Source organism: Capra hircus, chromosome 8 (assembly GCF_001704415.2).
Source record: "Capra hircus breed San Clemente chromosome 8, ASM170441v1, whole genome shotgun sequence".
NCBI lineage: Eukaryota > Metazoa > Chordata > Mammalia > Artiodactyla > Bovidae > Capra > Capra hircus.
Genome location: NC_030815.1, coordinates 63166663 through 63186069, shown reverse-complemented (window position 1 = coordinate 63186069; position 19407 = coordinate 63166663). Strand labels below are relative to the sequence as shown.

The window sequence follows — 19407 nt, the reverse complement described above, 5'->3', positions numbered from 1 at the left end:
ATAAGAGGGTTTGATCGCTGGGTCGGGAAGATCCCCTGGAGGAGGGCATGGCAACCCACTCCAGTATTCTTGCCTGGAGAATCCCATGGACAGAGGAGCCTGGCGGGCTCTAGTCCATAGGGTTGCAGAGAGTCAGACACGACTGAAGCCACTTAGCATGCATGGACAAAAAGGTTCACCTCATCCCCATATCACTGTACACATGAATGGGCATCTTGGAGCTACTCCTGGGGCTCTTCGCTTCACCGTACAATGTGGGTTACCCACTCCTGGGTCTCCCCAGATGGAGCAATGCCATCAGGAGCAGAGCCAGGCAGCCTTCCTGCTTGGTGCAGCTCTGAAATTCCAGGTGACCCAGTCCCTGTCCCACAGTCATTGAGGCAAGAGACAGCATTTCTTACAATCTTAAGGTTGAAAGATTGAAGTTACACAGGGAAATTTTCAGCCTTTTTGCCTCTGGGATTCTGGGTTTAGGGCTCTCCTGACAGGCTTCCCTGGTAGCTCAGTGGTAAATAATCTGCCTGCCAATGCAGGAGACTCCAGTTTGATCTCTGGATCGAGAAGCTCCCCTGGAGAAAGAAATGGCAACCCACTCCGGTATTCTTGCCTGGGAAGTCCCCAGCCTGGTGGGTTACAGTCCATGGAGTCGAAAATACATGACTTAGCGACTAAACAACAACAATGGGTCACGTAGACCAGCCTCCCATCACACTCTCAGATCCTTCCAGTAGCACAGGACTTAGAACTGATCCCCTAATTTTCCCCACTGGCCCCTCTGGGCCTCCACAGGTCCTGTTGGCAACCGTCATATCCCTGTAGGCATTCCTTGTCCCTCGTGGGCCCACCCCTCCAGTTGTAACTCATAGTTCCAGGGCCAGGTCTAAGGGCAGAATTTAAGGGGGTGCCAAGGACCTCAGTGGGAAAATCCATGATGAACAAAATATCAAAATGTTAAATAAAGACAGGATCCACAAGGCCACCATTAGGGTGAACTGATTTGAGCCACATAATTACAGAAACACATCTTGTCTGTCTTTGAATTTTTGCTCATTGTGGATTTTTTTGGCATTAGTTTTGATTCTTTCTTTTTTTTTTCAATCTTGATTACTGAGGTTTTGGGCTGCTTCTTCCTTTTGCTTCTGAAGGGAAGGCTTCACTCACCTCCCCTTGGCCCTTGCCCTGCACAGATTGTTTTTGTCAGGCCCCTTCCTGTGTTCAGCCCATTCTCTGTACTTGATCGTATTGAATGCTCTCTCAACAGGGTGTGGGGCCCAGAGTTGATGAGGCATTACTATTTGTGGTCTGACCACAAGCCAACTTCCCCAACCAACCCTCAAGACTATATGGCTCAAGAAAGTTCTAGAAAGTCATGAAATAGTTCTTGCATTTGGTTTTGTGGTATATGTGACTGCTGGGGACCTTGGTCAGCGTGGCACAGGCTGTTGGGTAAGTACCTGTATTCTGGGATCTGTCAGTATCCATAAAACAAGCGAACACTTATAGAACCAAGTCAGTGGACTCTTCCACCCTCACTGTTTACACATAGAAAAGATGAGGAGCAGAAAGGGGAATAGCACACCCAGGATCCTTGTAGTGGGTTAAACAGGAACGGTGGCCCCTAAAAGGGTATGTCCAGTTCCTAACACTTAGAACTTGTGAACGTGACCTTATTTGGGAAAAGAGTCTTTATGGATGTAATTAATTTAAGGATCTTGAGATGAGATTATCCTAGACTACCTGCAGACGTGTGTGCTAAGTTGCTTCAGTCGTGTCCAACTCTGTGCAACTGCGTGGATTGTAGCCCTCGGGCTCCTCTGTCCATGGGATTCTCCAGGCAAGAGTACTAGCGTGGGTTGCCATTTCTCTCCAGGGGATCTTCCCAACCCAAGGATCGAACCTGCATCTCTTATATCTTCTGCACTGGCAGGAAGGTTCTTTACCACTAGCGCCACTACCTGAAAGTGAAAGTGAAGTTGCTCAGTCTTGTCCGACTCTTTGCAATCCCATGGACTGTAGCCTACCAGGCTCCTCCGTCCATGGAATTCTCCACACCAGAATACTGGAGTGGGTTGCCATAATGACAAATATTCTTATAAAGAAAAGGCAGAGGAGGTTTGCTATTTGGAGAAGATCATGTGAAGATGGAGCCAGAGATTGGAATTATAAGACAAGGAACTCCAAGGATTTCTGGCAGCCTCCAGAATCTAGAAGAAAGGCATGGAATGGATTCCCCTTGGAGCTTCCAGAGGGAACCAATGCTGCCAACACCTTAGTTTCAGTCTTCTGGCCTCTATAACTGTGAGCCAATAAGTTTCTGTTTAAGCCACCGAGTTTGTGGAAATTTGTTATGGCTACCCCAGGACACTGATAATGTCACCCAGCAGGTCAGGGACAGATCCAGGGACTGGAAACCAGGACTGCTAAGTTCCCACTCACTGCCCCTTCCCCTCTTCCATGCTTTTCCTCTCAACTTGGGACATGCCTAGGAGCAGAGCACATCTAAGTCGGCCCTTTTTGTGATGTCTTAGTGGGCCTGTTAGTAAGTGGCAGAACAGGACAGCGTAAGTCTAGTAATCAGGATTTAGTGCCAATCCTGGCATAGTCACCAACTAGTCTGCCACCTCAGCTAGACCGTCACTATCCCTGGGCCTCAGTTTCCTCAACTGAAAATGAGAGATTTGGACCATATAACTCCTAGCATCCTTTCACAGTAAAATTATCTGATTCTGTGTAGATATGATACTGAGTTATTACAGTGAGCTGTGTGATATGGTTATAATGTTAAACTCTGGAACCCCCAGGAGAGAGGTGACCCATGATAAAGTCACAGAATCGGGTGGAATAGTGGGCCCTCCTGGAATGCATTCTCTGCAGTTCCCTCTTCCATATGCCTGTCTCCAGTGCCAAGCTGCCCCAGCTTGTTCACTGGCATCCAGGAGATTTCTGGGAGGAGGAATAACAAGGTCTCCATCCCCGGCACATTCATCAGTCCCTGCCAGTTGGAATTTCCAGCAATGGGACAAGCGCAGACCTTCGGGCTTCCCCGAGCACATTTAGAGCTCAGTTTTCCAGAACCTCCCGTAAACAGCCTCTGGATACTTGCTTTGGCTCTCAAATGTCTCTTTCTCCTTGTTAAAGTTCCCCATCACCACTCTATTCCCCTAAAGTGACTCTGTTGACATTGGTGATTTCCAGTGTCAGCTTTCACTTTTCAATGTCCCATTGGGATTGTTTCCACTGTGAGTATTTATAATTTTGGTATAAAATTCCAGTGATGGCTTAGCCTCTCCAATAAGGACATTCTTCCTTGTTACCATTCTCCTGCTGAGATACACAGAGTTGGGCCAAGGCACCAGATGGAAGTGTTCACAGAACCCTGGAATCAGTGGGAACCTCAGAAGTGGCCCCAACCCTCCACCAAAGGCACAGGCTCTTTCTTTGGAAGACTTCTGTAATGTTTTCCAGCAAGAAACTTCTGTGACCACCCACGACTGTTTATCCAACACAGCAGAACAAAAGGAAACAGAAATCTAATGAGTCCTCAAATTAGAGCAATGACCTGGGGAAAGCTGCATGCATCTCTTTGTCACTGCCATGGGAGCTCCATAACAAAGAACCTGGGGCTTTTAGGAAGCTCTGGGCTCTAGAGAGGAGGATGAGAAGGTGCTATGGAAAAGTAGAGATGCTCCCCCAGGGAGTCAAGCTTTATGATGCTGCTGCCTCTGCCCCCACCTTCCCCACAAAGCTCTTGTTACCGGCTGCTTCCTTAGATACTCACGTCCCTGGGAGATGGGCGGTGTGGCAAAGGAACATGGGCTCAGGAGGAACGGTGTGGTGTGGCAGATAGTTGTCCATACAACATCCATAGCCCTTCTTCCTCTTCAGTAGCATAACTCTGATTTTTAACTGGGTATGTTGCCACTCCTCTGAAAATATACATTTCCCAGCCTCCCATGTAGCTAGATAGAGCCAGGATTCTAAGTCTAACCAGTGAGATTTAAGTAGAAGTATTATACAAGACTTCTAAAAGTCTGCTTTAAGATGAGAGCTTACCCTTCTTCTTTCTTCTCCTCTGTATTGGTTGAAATACGGATGAGATGGCTGGAGTTATAGCAGCGATTTTGTCAAGAGGTGACCTTGAGAAGGAAACTTTAGGATAGCGGGGCATAAAGATAAGAGCCTCAGTCTCTGGTTATACTGTGGAGTTGCCGTAGAAGCCCTGCACCCACCCATGGACAACTTTTACTTGAGAGAGAAATAAACTATTTCATTTAAGTCACCGATAATTTTTGTCTGTTAGATTATATAACTGAACCTAATCAACAGTGATACAGTGACATTGGGCAAGTCATTTGGCCTTTCTCAAATTGTTTCTGATTATGCTGGAGTAATATGTCTTTTACAGATTTAGAAGGATTACATGAAGTAATATAGAGGGAAATCGCTTGCTGAGTGCCAAGCACACAATAGGTGCTCAACAAACTGTAGTTCTCTTCCTTCCTCAGTGCAGCAGCCTTGAGGTCAGGAGAAGGGAGTAATGAGCCAATTTATACGCACAAACCTTTTCTGGTTTGTTGTTGGAATTCTACTGATGGTATAGACTGATTTAGGAAAAACTGATATCTTTGTAATATAGAGACTTTGCATCCATTCAATTTCTCTCAGAAATCTTTTGTGTGGAACTTTTGCATGCTTTTTATTTGATTTATTGAAAGGCATTTGATGTATTTTAGTAAGTATATGTGCACAGTACTATTGGGTGCATCCTTAGGGTTGGAATTTCTGAGTCATAGAGAAGGCATATGCTCAGCTATAATAGACACTGCCAAGCAGATTTCTAACGTGGTTGTACCAATTTACACACCCACTGGCAGAGATTGTGAGTTTCATTTGGTTCACACACTCACCAACTTTTGGCATTGTTAGCTTTTCAATTTTAGCCAATCTAGTGGGTGAGTAGTGGCATCTCATTTTTATTTTAATTTGCATTTCTTTGAGAAGTAATGAAGTTGTTGATCTTTTCACATCGTTGTTGGCCATTTTGATATTCTCTTTTATAAACTGACTATACAAGTCTTTTGCCCATTTTTCTACTTGGATTCTCTGCATGTTTCTCACTGATTTGTAAAAGTTCTTTTTGTATTCTGGGTATGAATTCTTAGACAGTTATATTTATTACTTACATCATGTGTGTCTTATTTAAGCAATTTTGCCCACCCAAGCTCATGAAGATATTTTTCTATCTTGTCTTTGAGAAGTTTGTTTTACCTTTCACTTTTAGATATAGAAATCACATGAAACTGATTTTATGTAACATCGGAGGTGGGCTTCTCTGGTGACTCAGACAGTAGAGAATTTGCCTGCAATGTCAGAGACCTGGGTTCGATCCCTGGTTTGGGAAGATACCCCTGGAGAAGGGAATGGCTACCCACTCCGGTATTCTTGGGGCTTCCCTAGTGGTTCAGACAGTAAAGAATCTGTCTGCAATGCAGGAGAACCAGGTTCCATCCCTGGGTCAGGAAGATCCCGTGGAGAAGGGAGTGGCTGCCCAGTCCAGTATTCTTGCCTGGAGAATTCCATGGTCAGAGGTACCTGGCAGCCTACAGTGCATGGTGTCGCAGAGTCAGACACGACTGAAATGACTTAGCTTCAGTGTGTGGAGATCTATTTCTGGACTTTCTGTTCTCTTCCACTGGTCTATTTGCCTATCCTTTAACCAATACCACACTGCCTTAATAATTGAAGTTTTTTAAGACCTGATGCCTGGTAATGTTAAGTCCCTCATCTTTGTTCTTCGAGAAGATTTTCTTGGATGTCCTTGAAACTGATGTCATGTTTCATTTAGATCTACTCAGATATTTACACTTTTCATTACTTCTCATTCCTCCCTTCATTTCTGTTCTGTTTCTGATCATTTTCTTTCTACCTATAGAACTTCTCTTGGTCTTTCTTTTAAAGAAAGAAGATTTTTTTTTTGGTTTTGCTGGAGACACATTCTCTCAGTTTCTGATTGTCTAAAATTTCCTTTCACCTTTAATATTGAGAGATATATTAATTAGGTGTAGAATTCTAGGTGGTCTGTTATGTTCTTTTAGCACTTTCAGAGGTCATTTCATTGTCTTCTGGCATCCCTTGTTTCTGTTAAATCAGCCACCAGACTAATTGTTGCTCTCTTGAAGATAAGGCATCCTTTTTTTGTTTCTCTAACTGCTTTTAAGATATTATCTTTGCTTGACTCTTCAGCAGTTTTATATGCTGTGCTGAAGTACGGTTTTATTTGGTTTTATCTTGGTTGGAGTTTAAGCATAATGGAACTTCATGAATCAGTGGATTGATATGTATTGGGGAAATTCTAGGAAAATATCCCTTAAACACTGCTTTTACCTTTTTAACCTTTTCTCAAATTTAGGACACCAGTCATACATGTGCTATACATTTTCAACACATTCCATATATCTCATATGTTTATTGCTTACTTTCTGTCCTTTTTCCCTCCCTGTGCCTCAGGCTGAATATTTACTAACATTTCTTCAGTTCACTAACCTACTTTCTGCTGTGTCTAATATACTGTTTCATCCATCTATTGAGTTCTTAGTTTCATTTGTTGTATTAATATTTTAAAATTTTTAGAATTTTAATTTTATTCTTTTTTTTCTTTCTTTGCTCCCTGTTTTCTGGTGATATTCTGTATCTTTTGTCTATTTTCTCGAACATATAAACCTGCTACATTAAAGTCCAGGCCTAATAAATTCAAGATATGAACCACCTGTAGATCTGCTTTGTTGCCTATTTTTCTTCTTTCCTTTTTTTTTTTTAAAGATTTGATCCTATTACCTAGTATACCTAGTAAGTTTAATTAATTGAATTCGATATGAAAAATGAAAGAAGCTACAGGTGGCATTATCTTTCTTCAGAGAAGATTTTTCTCTTTGAACAAACAGAATAGGGGCAGTTCACTTTATCCGGTCAAGAGCTGAGATGATTCCAGGCTTGGCTTTAGTTTTCATAATATCTGGTCTATTTTGGTCTGACTTTATTCCTATCTGTCCTTTAACATTCTAGACTAAAATCCTGGGATGTTTACTGGCCCTGGATTCCAAAGTTTGTTCCTAATGTCCTGAGGCTTTAAACATACCTGCTTGTGTTCTTATCCCCTTACCAGCACTTTTCACTTGGCGTCTCATCCTCCTTGTTTTATGCAGCTTGTGCTGTGCTTAGTCACTCAAGCATATCCGACTCTTTGTGACCCCGTGGACTGTAGCCTGCCAGACTCCTCCGTCCATGGGTATTCTCCAGGCAAGAATACTGGGGTGATCTGCCATGCCATCCTCCTTATGCAGCTTAGTTATCACCAAGTATCACAGGTGCAGATGTCAGTGTGTGTACTGGTATCCTGTGGTTCCTCTTCCTCTGAGACCTTGGCCCTATAAGCCTTGCCACCCTGATAACCCTGAACTATAGTTTTTTGTCTTCCCATCTCTGAGGGACTGATGAAAACACTGATCCACTGTTTTCTGTTCCTACAACTGGCCTTCCCACTTGCAGATCAACAAATTCCTCCAGGGGAAGCAGCCAAGAATGTTGGACTCTTCTCAAAACATCTCTTTTCCCTCCAGGATCTTGGTTCTTCAAGTCCTAGATGTCCTGGTCACTTTCTGATACCTTTGGATAGCCATATTTATATTTTATTATGCTTTCCTTAATGTTCTTCATGGGAGCTTTAGTCTCATATAACCTCTTTCATCATAGAGTGGATGTCTGAACTGAGACTGTTTTGCTTAAAAGGTGAAGAATATAGCACATTGAGGACAGGGTAAGCATGTCACTGACTTCAGCTTTTTGGGATATGTTATGGATAAGGGGAAGCAGACATGTTCTTTGCAGCTCCACAGAAAGACATAGCAAGCTACAGGGAGATAGGTATAAACTCTGTATCTGGAAGACTGATCTCCTAGACGTCAAGCATACCTTAAGTGGAAGGCTCTCCCTGAAGACACAGTGACTTTCCCACACTGAAAGAGTCTGAGAAAGGGCTCAGAAAACACCTGGAAGCTGCTATTGAGAAAATCCAATAATCAGATTGTAATAGGGACATAATCAATGTTAACCAATTTATGTATTCTTGAAGTCTTAAAAGATCTTTTAAAATACAGTTGTCCAAGTTATCCCACAGACACAATAAAACAAAATGTAGGGCCCTGCATTCTCAACAGGCTCCTTGGGTGACCTACGAGCTAGAGTAAAAGAGCCCGTAGACCATGCCCTAGTGTACCTTCCAAAGGAGACTCTGGTTGCAACGTCCCGCAAAGGGTGCTGGAGAGAAACTCTGCTGGTTTTGCCGCTCTGCGGGGTTGGGGGGTGGCAGTTGGAGATATAGAAGATGTTCCCCCCTTCTCCTCTCTTCTGTCCATGAGACCTCCCTCTCCCAAGAAGCAGGACTCAGCTTGGTTCTGTTGGAATGGCAGACCCATAACGTTTAGTCACAGTGTGGGATAGCAAACTTGTGTGGGCTAGCCTGGGAACCTAACCACTATTTATAACATAATTTCTGTATGAAAAGATGTTCCACGTTCCAACAACTGCCTCTCAAAAATATGTGGGGCACAACCTGTCAGTAATTGGGACTCTTCATATAAAACTTGTTTTCTCAGAAACTTTTAGCCTCTCAAGATAAACTTGACCTCAGAGCGTGAGTAATCAATCAGTTTTCAGTGTCTGCTTTACAGCAGAAGAAATTCTTCTGCCCTAAATAATCGGAGACCTGCTTTAAGAACAACTGTTAGCTTTTCTCAGACAATTGTGAGAGTGTCTCTTCCTGCTGTCATTGTTTTGCCCGAGGGAGATCGGCGCCGGCTTCACCGGGGAACAGTGATGAATGGGCCCGGACATAGTGTGGCAGCAATGACTTCAGCGTGGTGCCTGCAAAGACAGTGAGAATGAGGTCACCTTTCAGGGCTAAGCTACCCGGGAGTCCCACTCCAAGGACTTTATCCACAGAAGTGAGGTAAACAGGCACATTGCCAGTGTTCTCCAACCTCCTTTTCCCTGGTTGATGAACAGTTTTATGAGATAGAAAAAGATAGGGATTTATAAGAGGTACACCTAAAAAATATATAAGGGCTTGTGTTGACCCCAGTGTCAAATTGAATAAACAGTCAGATCTTGATCCCCTCTATTATCTACACACATGGAAATATTGCCAATAAACTATATCAAAGAAGTTTAAAAACTACACTCATTTACCTCCTGGTAAGGTAATACTGTGTTTGCCGAAGGTCTGACTCCCCTCACCCGCAACAACTTTAAGAATGTCATAGAAACCTTCAAGGATACCCCAGTGGCATGTCCTGGATAGAGAAGAAGTCTTGAAACATCATCTGAATGTACTCATTAGGTTGAACAAACAGGACTCAAAGAGACCCCAGCCCTTGGATGCCTTTGCCTGCATCAGAAAAAGCTTCAGAGAGGCAAAGTCTTGGAGAGAAGAGTTCAAGAGGCCTCATTCCTTTGATGCTTAAGCAATTAATTAAATAATAGACATTCAGGTAAATTTTTGATACTTTAAAAATAGCCAATAGCTGAATTAATAGCCTGAAATATACCCAAATTTCTTTTTTCTTTTTTCTTTTTTTTTTTTTTTGGGCCATGCCACGCATCTTGTAGGATTTCAGTTCCCCGAGCAGGGATTGAATCCAGGCCCTCTACAGTGAAAACATGGAATCCCAACCCCTGGACTGCCAAGGAATTCCCCCAAATTACATTTTAAAATCAAGAAAAATATAGCCAAGTAGAAAAATAACAAGGATATGTTGAAACAAAGCATTAAAAGTTGTGACTCTCACCATACCAATATGATATAAAGAGGAAACACACCTCAGAAGTGAAAGTTGCCCATCTATATGTGCAAAGAGATCGCTCTTAATAGTTAACCAGAGAAATGCAAATTAAAATGAAAAGAGATGTACATTTTTTTCTTAACTTGAGAAACTGACAATGATTTTTAAAATTGAGGGACTTCCCTGGTGGCCCAGTGGTTAGACTCTGTACTTCCACTGCAGGGGCACAGGTTTGATCCCTGGTTGGAGAGCCAAGATCCTGCATGCTGAGCAGCTTAAAAAAGAAAGAACGAAAGAAAGAAAGAAATGCCTATTGTGGTCCAGGATGCAGGAAATGGGCACTTTCATATAGAGTGGAATTTTAGCTTTTCATGTTTGGAGAGGATAATTTGGCCCTTTAGATGTGTGAATAGCATTTAAGGTTTTTATACCTTTTGCCTCAGCAATTATATATCTGGGAATTTCTTCTGAAAAAATAATTATCAGTGTGTGTTCAGAAAATTTAGATACAAGGATGCTTTTTTTGCAATCCTGTAATTGGGAAAAATTAGAAAAAAGCCTCAATGTCCAATAACTGGAAATTAGCTAAGGAAGTAAAAGTAGGCCATTCACACACTGGAGGGCTGTTATCCCCTATCGGCACAAGCGAAGTCTTGGGTCTTTAGAACATCCTGGGTGCGCAGTTGTTCCAGGTGGCCAGGTGAACAACCACCTGTACTATTACTAGCAGTGACTGGAATTCTTGGGGCACCAACACATCCCGGACACAGGACTGATGCTGTGCACTCTTCATCTCATGAAACTGTCAAAGCCACCTAGATGGGAGGATGCAGAGACCTGTAGGAGACAGGACCCCAGCCCCGGGTCATGTTACCAAACCACTGAGCTGGAACTGGAGGGCAGGTAAGCCTGCTTTCAAATCCTGTGTTTTACCACTGTGCCAGGCTCCTGCCTGGATCACTCACCAGGAGGAGGCTTCTAGATCACCTGGTCCAACCTCTTCACTTTTCAGATGGAGAAACTGATGCTTAGAAAGGGTCTCTGTGGGCATTGTTTTGGGTTCTGTGATCAAGATAACACCCTAGACCCCTTGGAGCTTAATTCTTTGGGTAGATGCATTGCAGGAAGTAAAAACTGCAATAAAGAAGATAAAACAAGTGGATAGAGATTGCCTGGCAGGAAGAGGTTGTGGAAAGGGTGGGTCAGGGAAGCATCCCTGAGAAACGACACATGTTGACGTTTGTGTGCCGAGAATATCAGGCAAGAGCTGGGGCAGAAGCTTCCTGGCAGAGGAGGCATCTAGTGTAACAGCCCCAAGTGCAAACAAATTTGGTGTGAGTGAAGGAGACCCAACAGGTTCAGGGAAGAGAGGAAGCCTCATAATAGACTATCTCATGCTCCCTGATAAGAAGTGAGCAGACAAAGGACGCCTGTGGAGAGCCAGCCTCCAGGTGGAGGGGTGCAATTACCTATGAGAAGGGGCTTGAGGAGCTGGCCTGGGCTGGGGCTGGGCTGGAGACTGTGCTGTCTCCTTGAAGAACCCTTGGAATTGAAGAACTTCTGCCGGGTATTTTGACTGATGAACAGAACAGTGATGGCTGGACATGATGCATTTCCAAAGGAAACAGATAAATAGATAAAACCTGAGCTATTCAATAGGAGCCAAAATATTTTTGGCTTTTTTTTTTTAAAGGTGGTGGATTTCTTGCTGGAATACCATTCACATTTGGTCAGGCAGATTCCTCATTTGGTTGTCTGACTGCAGATTCCACATTTGGAAGGGCTTGGTTGTACCCAGGCTCTGCTAACGCCTTGAGCCAAGGGTGAGAGACTTGAGATCCAACCTCGGAGTAACCTGGTCTTCAATGGCTCAGCTTCACTACTCTGATACCAGAACTGGCCCCAAACAACTTGGGGTGGTTTTCAAAAGGCAGTTACGACTTCAAAATTCAAGCATGTGAGAAGCAGCAAAGATAAAATGAGACCAGTCTAGCTATACACACAGAGACACATACAAACTCATGCTGTGTGACCTTGGCCAAGTCTCTAGACCTCTCTGTGTCTCCTGCTGCAGATTGAGACGGCATGTGTGACCGTCTCTACGGGGCCTTTTCTGGTATAAACTGACAATGAGTTCTGGTTTCTATGTTCGACTTGTCCCCAAGGAGGGTTTATCCAAAGACTAAGCCATGGGCTCTGATGACATTTCTGGCAGAGGAGTTCAGAAGTGATTTGAGAAAAGGCCCATGAAGAGCTGAGGGTAATGGGTTCCCCTGGAGCGGCATTCATTTGGATCTATAAGCCTCAGGGACTAGCATAAAAAGGCAGTTTCATTACTTTGTGGCCTCAATCAGAATGTTAATATTACCAATGAAATTATTTTATGAAATTCAGCTCAATGGGAGAAAAAAATTTTTAATGTGAAGTTATTCACAGACTCTGCTATGTTCTGGAAGATGAAAGGGAAGAGCACGATGTAGAGATCAGAAGGGACCTTACAGCTGGACAACTAGGACCTGCCCAGGGCCCCATGCTCTAAGAGGACCTCACTCAAGTTCCACGGGGTTCAAAATCCACAAGGCCACAGGGACCTGCCCACCCGGAGCCTACACCCCTCCCAATCCTGGGCCATACCATGAATTCCCTGCCCAAATGCCTGGAGCCACATCCAGGATCCAAGGAGCCTCTTCAGGGAGGACTGAGCCTCTGCGTGGTCATGGGACTACTTATGCTAGAAGAAGGTGGACTGGCTTGACTGGCCTGTGGGATGGAGTCAAGTGGGAAGAGAAGGGGGTGGGCCCCAGAGCAAGGTTAGCTTCCCCTGTGCTTCTGTGTCCAGACTGAAGCTCTGAGGGGTCTCAGACTTCTGAATTCAAACCTGGCCTTCCAGCTTGTTAGGAAGGTTTATTTACCTTCCTTTAACCCATTATGACAAAAAGATAGAAAATATTTTATTCAACATTCTGTTTGTTGTCTATAACTTAGTATTTAGACATATGGTGTATGGGCCTCCACTGTTAACTGTAGCTCCAGGCCCAGCTAATGTCAGGAGGAGGCCTGCTCAGGATACATTTTTCCTTCCACTGGTCTTGGCAGACAGCCAGGGTTCAGATACCAGCCCTGCCACTCACTTGGTCCTAGGAAAGTTAGCTTTCCTGAGTCAATCTTCTCATCTGTAAATGAGGGCAGTAATAGCCCCAGTGTACAAGGTTGTTGTGGGGGTTAAATGCAATAGTGCACATTAAGACCCTAGCACTGTGCCTGGCTCATGATAAGCACTGGGGAGTGTCAGCTCTCAGCACCATATGCTTGGTGTCCCGCTGGCTGTAACTTGGTGTCCCTGGTCTCCTTATTTTCCAGACGCCACAGCAGTATGAGAGAGAGTACAACAACAAGCGATCGGGAGTAGGACCCAGCAAGTTCCACGGGTATGCCTACGACGGCATCTGGGTCATCGCCAAGACGCTCCAGAGGGCTATGGAGACGCTGCATGCCAGCAGCCGGCACCAGCGGATCCAGGACTTCAACTACACGGACCACACGCTGGGCAAGATCATCCTCAATGCCATGAACGAGACCAACTTCTTCGGGGTCACGGTCAGTCCCAGGCCCCCGGGCTCTGCTTTCCTTAGTGCCCTTTGGTGACATACAGGGCAAGAGGCACTGTGTTACAGGCCCTCTGATATATGCTTCATTTTCTTGCTTGTTGAAATAACTTCCTGTGGGCTCTGTGATTGCAAGGCTGCTGAAACGGGCATGGCCAGTAATGCTCTCTGATGTGCTGGGAAACTGCCTGTCTATAACTTGTGGATTATAAAGGCCATAGTGAACTGACACAGAGCAGGTGGAATCCACCAGGCGGTGGGGTGGGGGTGAGTCATCCAGAGTCAGGTTCAAATCCTGGGCATTCACTTTCAAGTTATGGTCTTCAGACTACAGAGTTTTTTCAGCCCCCAAATGGAAATAATACCTACCTGGCAAGGCGGTCATAAACATTAGCTGTTACAAATTAAAAACTGCCCTAGCAGTTGGTTGAGCAAGCTACTTGTTCTGGGTTTTAAGATTCTTGAAATAGCTGGCAAATGGGAATGATAATGGCTGTCTTGGACAGAAGTCAGGAAAATTGGCGATGATGAGAATCACTATTTCTTGAATGCTTATGATGTGCTAGATGTGTGCTAAGCATTTATGTAGATTAGCCTGATGATGTATGCCCAGTGCTAGGCACATGTAGACACGGAGGAATGCTAGTGGTTGTTGTAGTTAATAATTGTCTCACTGCATCTGTGTGCCATCCCTGGGAAGTGGGTGCTCTCACCACCCCCAATAAAGCTGAGGAGCCTGGAGCTTGGAATATTTAAGTACCACAGCTAATCAGAGGTAGAGTTAGGATTTGAACCTGGGTCTAGCTCTTAAACAGAGAAGGCAATGGCACCCCACTCCAGTACTCTTGCCTGGAAAATCCCATGGACGGAGGAGCCTGGTAGGCTGCAGTCCATGGGGTTGCGAAGAGTCCGACACGACTGAGCAACTTCACTTTCACTTTTTACTTTCATGCATTGGAGAAGGAAATGGCAACCCACTCCAGTGTTCTTGCCTGGAGAATCCCAGGGACGGGGGAGCCTGATGGGCTGCCGTCTATGGGGTCGCACAGAGTCGGACATGACTGGAGCGGCTTAGCAGCAGCAGCAGCAGCTAGCTCTTAAAAGCTGCATCACACTACCTTCTGGTCATGAACATAAGTGGTAGTCATTTATGTCTCATGATGATGTATTTGTCAAGGACTGTGCTCCCAGAAAACTAGGGAAATTTGCCTAAAGAGTAGTTTGAAATGGCTAAAGTGTTGCCGGTTGTTCTAATTTAAAAAGGCGTTTAGAGAGTCCGTCTGTCTTGGGCGTATATAAGATGAGCTGACTGGGCTATTTCTTACATGGTCATGTTCCTTTGCGCATGCGCTCAGGCTTGGGTTGTCAGTCTGACAGGCCAGGACTTGTGCAGTGTAGACTATGGTGTGGACTCCAAGGTAAGATGGACTCCTTGTCCTGAAGTCTGTGGTCCAGATGCAGGGGTGAGACCTGGACTCAAATGACATTAAGAGGTTGAAAGTGCTCAACACCATGGGAGAGATTGTGTGAGCCTGGGGGAATTTCTGTGACCTTTGATAAAGAAGTCATGGAAGACTTTGGAAGTGGAATCTTTTGGGTTGTGCCTTAGACCTGCAGACAGGGCCTGGCGGTCCAGCTGGATGGAGTGTGGTGAGGTGCATGTACTTGGTTGGGAATATTGAAAGAGAGGGTGGTGAGGCTGGGAAGGTGAGCTGAGACACAGCTTTGTAGGGAAAGCTAAGGAGGCTGGCCTTATCTTACAGGCCAACAATTTTCCAAGTGTGCCTTGACCAGCACCAGCATCTCCTGGGAGCTGGTTAGAAATGCAAATTCTTGAGCCTAACCCCAGACCCACTGGATCAGAATCTCAGGGTTGGGGCACAGCCAACTGTGGTTTACCAGACCCCCCTAATGCACAGTAGAATTTAGAACCACTGCTCTGCGTATTGGGGAGCATTGAGGTTTGCTAAAAAGAAGGAGAGTTCCAAATTCCTAAATAGAGCCCCTCTTGACCTGAGACCTGGACATCTGCTCCCACAGCTCGGAAGTGAAGGCTCATGTTAGTTATCGGTAAATGTCATGTCTGCAGTGCATCCTGGACGCAGACTGAAAACTTTTAACAGCTTTCCTCAGCCCAGTGGTTTCAAAAAGTTCTTTTTTTTAATCCTCAGAACTTCTTGTTATCAGATTGTACGTGGTCCCTGGTGTGTAATATAAATTAAAGAGGAGATTCTCAGGTGAATGGAAGAACAGCCCAGAGCCCTTCCAGATCAGCCCCTCCACATCCCACCTCACCTCTCCTGAGACCTCCCCCTCAGAAAGGCTCCACAGAGCACCAAACGCCTCAGAAGTCCTTTCTGTCCATGGAACAAATTCACAGACGAGCCTTAGAGAAGGGTGGAATTCACCAGGGGTCCCACTAGTAGCACTGTGGCAAAGCTGTCTCAAAGTATGGGTCCACTTTTTCAGGCCATCTTGTCACACTTTGTTTCCCATTTAAATGAATTTGTAGTATCCCAAGTTGAAGGGCTGGATAGAGAGCTACAGAATCTAGGAAGCCTCTCCTAATCCTAAAATGCAGCATTTTGTCTAGATGCCTGATGTAGCTTAGGTGGAGATCATTTATAACTACTCCTAAATGCTGCCAAATAATACATGATCCCTACTTGATGCGCAATGAGATGAGGCTGCCTGAAAGGCTTGACACAGCTTGAAGATGAGTTTCTTTTTGATGGGACATCCCTTGATGCATATTTGTGCCTGGTTTCATTTGTGACTCATGATTCAGCGAGTGTCAGAACCGAAAGCGATCTTAGAGATCCTCAAATTCAACCCCCTCAGGTTGCAGTTGAGTATCTGAGGTACAGATGGGGAGTTTCAAAGTCACACAGAAAGAAGGTTCGATTTAGGCAGGACAGTAGCTCAGATGGGCCTGCCGTCACCACACAGGTGCTCTCTCTCTCCTCTTTATACAAATCGTCCATTAGTTGAGAAAAAGATTGCAATAGTGAAACAGGTCTTCAGGGTTTTTTTTTCCCCTTCCTCATCCCCTTCGTCACATATTAATATGTGCTTGTCACTGGGCTCGAGACAGGTTTCATTAAAATTGTCTTCTGATCAGAGAAAAAAGACCAATTTCTGACAAAATAAAAAGTGTCCCTGTGGTCCAAGGAGACCGCAGAAGGCCAAGTTCAGACATAAATAAAAAGTTGGAAAGGAAGGGAACAGGAGGTAGAAATAAATTGAAGCATTTTCTATTTGCTGAAGGGTTTTCATTATACAGCACACACGGTATCCATTTTTCCATTCTCAGGCAGACACTTTATTCTGGGTCACCCTCATTCAGCATGTTTACTATACGGAAAATCGTTTAAACACATTAAATTAATTATATCCGTGACTCAATTTCAATTGATTCAGTATGCGTTCTCGCCTGGGAGCCAGGCCTGTGGCTGCCAGTTGGTGTGTTAAAGAGATTTCTTCGGGCATCTCAGGTCGGGACTTTGGCTTAGTCTGGGGCCCTAGTCTCTTTAATTTTCTTAAGAGCTCTCCTCCCAGCCACCTTCCTCTGAGAACACTGAAGAATAGGGCCTGTGTCCCCAACTGCACACTGATGGTCTAGGGCACCTGCTACCTCTGATTCCCTGAGCCCACAGTTCCAATTTCTGGCCCTGTCGTTACCTCTCTCTGGTCTACAAATCTCAGAATGCTCTCTCACCTGGAAACCCTTCTTCTAACAAACACTTGATAAAACTCAGGCTCGAACTGGCTGTTAGGTCTCAAAAGCCCAGAGCATTCTGAGAATCCCAATCAGCGGAGTTCCTCTAGGGCAAGGATTTCTAAACTATATACATGTGGGAATCTCCCAGGGAACTTTGTTAAAAATGCAAATGTCCTAGCCCTGCCTCAGAACTTCTGATTCAGTGGCTTTGCAGTAGCGCCAGAAAATTCCCATTATTAACAAGTAGTCCTGCTGCTGCTAAGTTGCTTCAGTCATGTCCGACTCTGTGTGACCCCATAAACAGAAGCCCACCAGGCTCCCCCATCCCTGGGATTCTCCAGGCAAGAACACTGGAGTGGGTTGCCATTTCCTTCTCCAATATATGAAAGTGAAAAATGAAAGTGAAGTCGCTCAGTCGTGTCCGACTCTTCGCGACCCCATGGACTGCAGCCCACCAGGCTCCTCCATCCATGGGATTTTCCAGGCAAGAGTACTGGAGTGGGTTGCCATTGCCGTCTCCAAACAAGTAGTCCTGGTGAGTCTCAAATAGCGTCGTTGAGAATTGCTTGGGGCTCTGTCAGATGATGTATTTGTTCCTCCATTCATTTGCTCCTTAGCAGATCCTGTGCTGGGTGCTAGGAGCTGGGAGCACAAAGAAGAATGATGTGATCTGTGGGTTCCCTACCCAGTGGTACAGAGATGGTAGATAACAATTGCCAGTCACTGTCCAAGGTCAGCCCAGACCCTTGGAGCAGGGACTCCATTCTGCTTATGAGAGGAAAAACCAGGAAGCTGTCCTGAATTTTCCCACAGTTCAGTAAGCAAAACTCCGTGCGTGGGTAACCACAAGGTGCCTGTGCTGCGAGCTCTCCCTGCGCCATGCCCTGGGGAGTGAGGGTACAATGCCAGGTTCCCTCCTCCCTAGCACTCAGGCCATACACTGTGGTTAATAGACTCCTCCAAGAAGGCTTTTCTACCAAAGAGACACTGAATTCATCAACAAGCTAATATTCGTAACCCTTCAAAGGCTACTTGGGAACGTGTGCTGAGTTTCCAGGTAAAAAAACCAAAGCTTAAAATTTGGGGGGGTGATCACGTTTTAACTCCTCCCAGTTTCCAGTTTCTTTCCCCAAAATGGATGATGTTCCAGCCCTCAAAAAGGACACATCCTTTGGGTGTGTCAGACCAAGATACAGGGGCTCTAACCAGCAGTATCCCTCCTTTAGTGAATGTTTCTTCTGGCTTGTCTTTTGAAACAACACCATATTTATTTCGTGGTGCCTATGACAAAGGCTAAATTCATAGAATCTCATTCTATCCTATCTTGTGCACCAGTTTCTGCAGGAAGTCACTGAGAGCCTTTACCCCAGGCTTGGGTCAGGGCTGTGAGGCTTACAAGAGCACTTGGGCATGGAGAAATTGAAAGGGGCTCTTGGGAATATTTTTGACCATGAGAAGAGGGCCCATTCTTTCTAAACTATTTCCTGTGATCACCTCCTCACTCCCTATGGGTGGACCTCATATAGAAGTGATCACAGCTGCAAAGAGGGTGACCCATGAGTTCCTTCAGATATAATAAGAGACCCAATCTTCATCCTTCGCCCAGCCTCTGTCAAACAGCTGCGGGCCTCGACATCTCAATTTAACATCTTGGGAGAGGCCTGCAGCCTTAAGTTCAGGCAGTCACCTCTGATGGCTATTATCACTAATTGATCTCGCCAAGAAGGTTACGAAGACAGCAGGTGGCAGTTTGCAGAGTTCATTGATCTGTTTGTGTTTGTTGCTGAAGAATGGGAATCCAGCCTTCACCAGTGTGCCCCTTAAACTTCAAGTTTTTATGGGAGATTTTTAAAAAATTATCTCTACTAAGACTCAAATATTGACCCCATCCCCAGTCAATATTTTGCCTGAAAAGAGGACATCCTAGAGTAAGCTCAGTTTGGCTGGGATCCCAATCACTAAGTTCTTGGAACCAGGTCGTTAGAGGAAGCTAACCAGCTCCTTGTCCCAAGAAAATGACACACTGTTGACTAAAGCCTCATTTATTTCATTCCCACTGTTGCCTGGCCATGCCGTGACCCTGAAGTTGTACGGTTGATATTTTTTATTAAACAGGAAACTTTACACTACATACACACACACACACACACACACACACACACACACAAATGAATTAAACTTCGTGTTGTTCAAGTCCACCTATCTCTCCTGCCTCTCTGATCTTTGGGGTCCTGGTTTTATTCTC

General features: G+C 44.9%; 1 protein-coding gene across 2 annotated transcripts in view; it reads left to right on the top strand.

Annotated features, from left to right (window-relative positions):
• GABBR2 (gamma-aminobutyric acid type B receptor subunit 2) overlaps window positions 1–19407 on the top strand; it is a 372146-nt gene that overhangs the window by 223255 nt on the left and 129484 nt on the right. For both annotated transcript variants that reach the window (XM_005683953.3, XM_018052222.1), the window contains exon 7: window positions 13197–13433. In XM_005683953.3, coding sequence (XP_005684010.3) covers window positions 13197–13433 — 237 coding nt within the window. The remainder of the gene's footprint in view (window positions 1–13196; window positions 13434–19407) is intronic.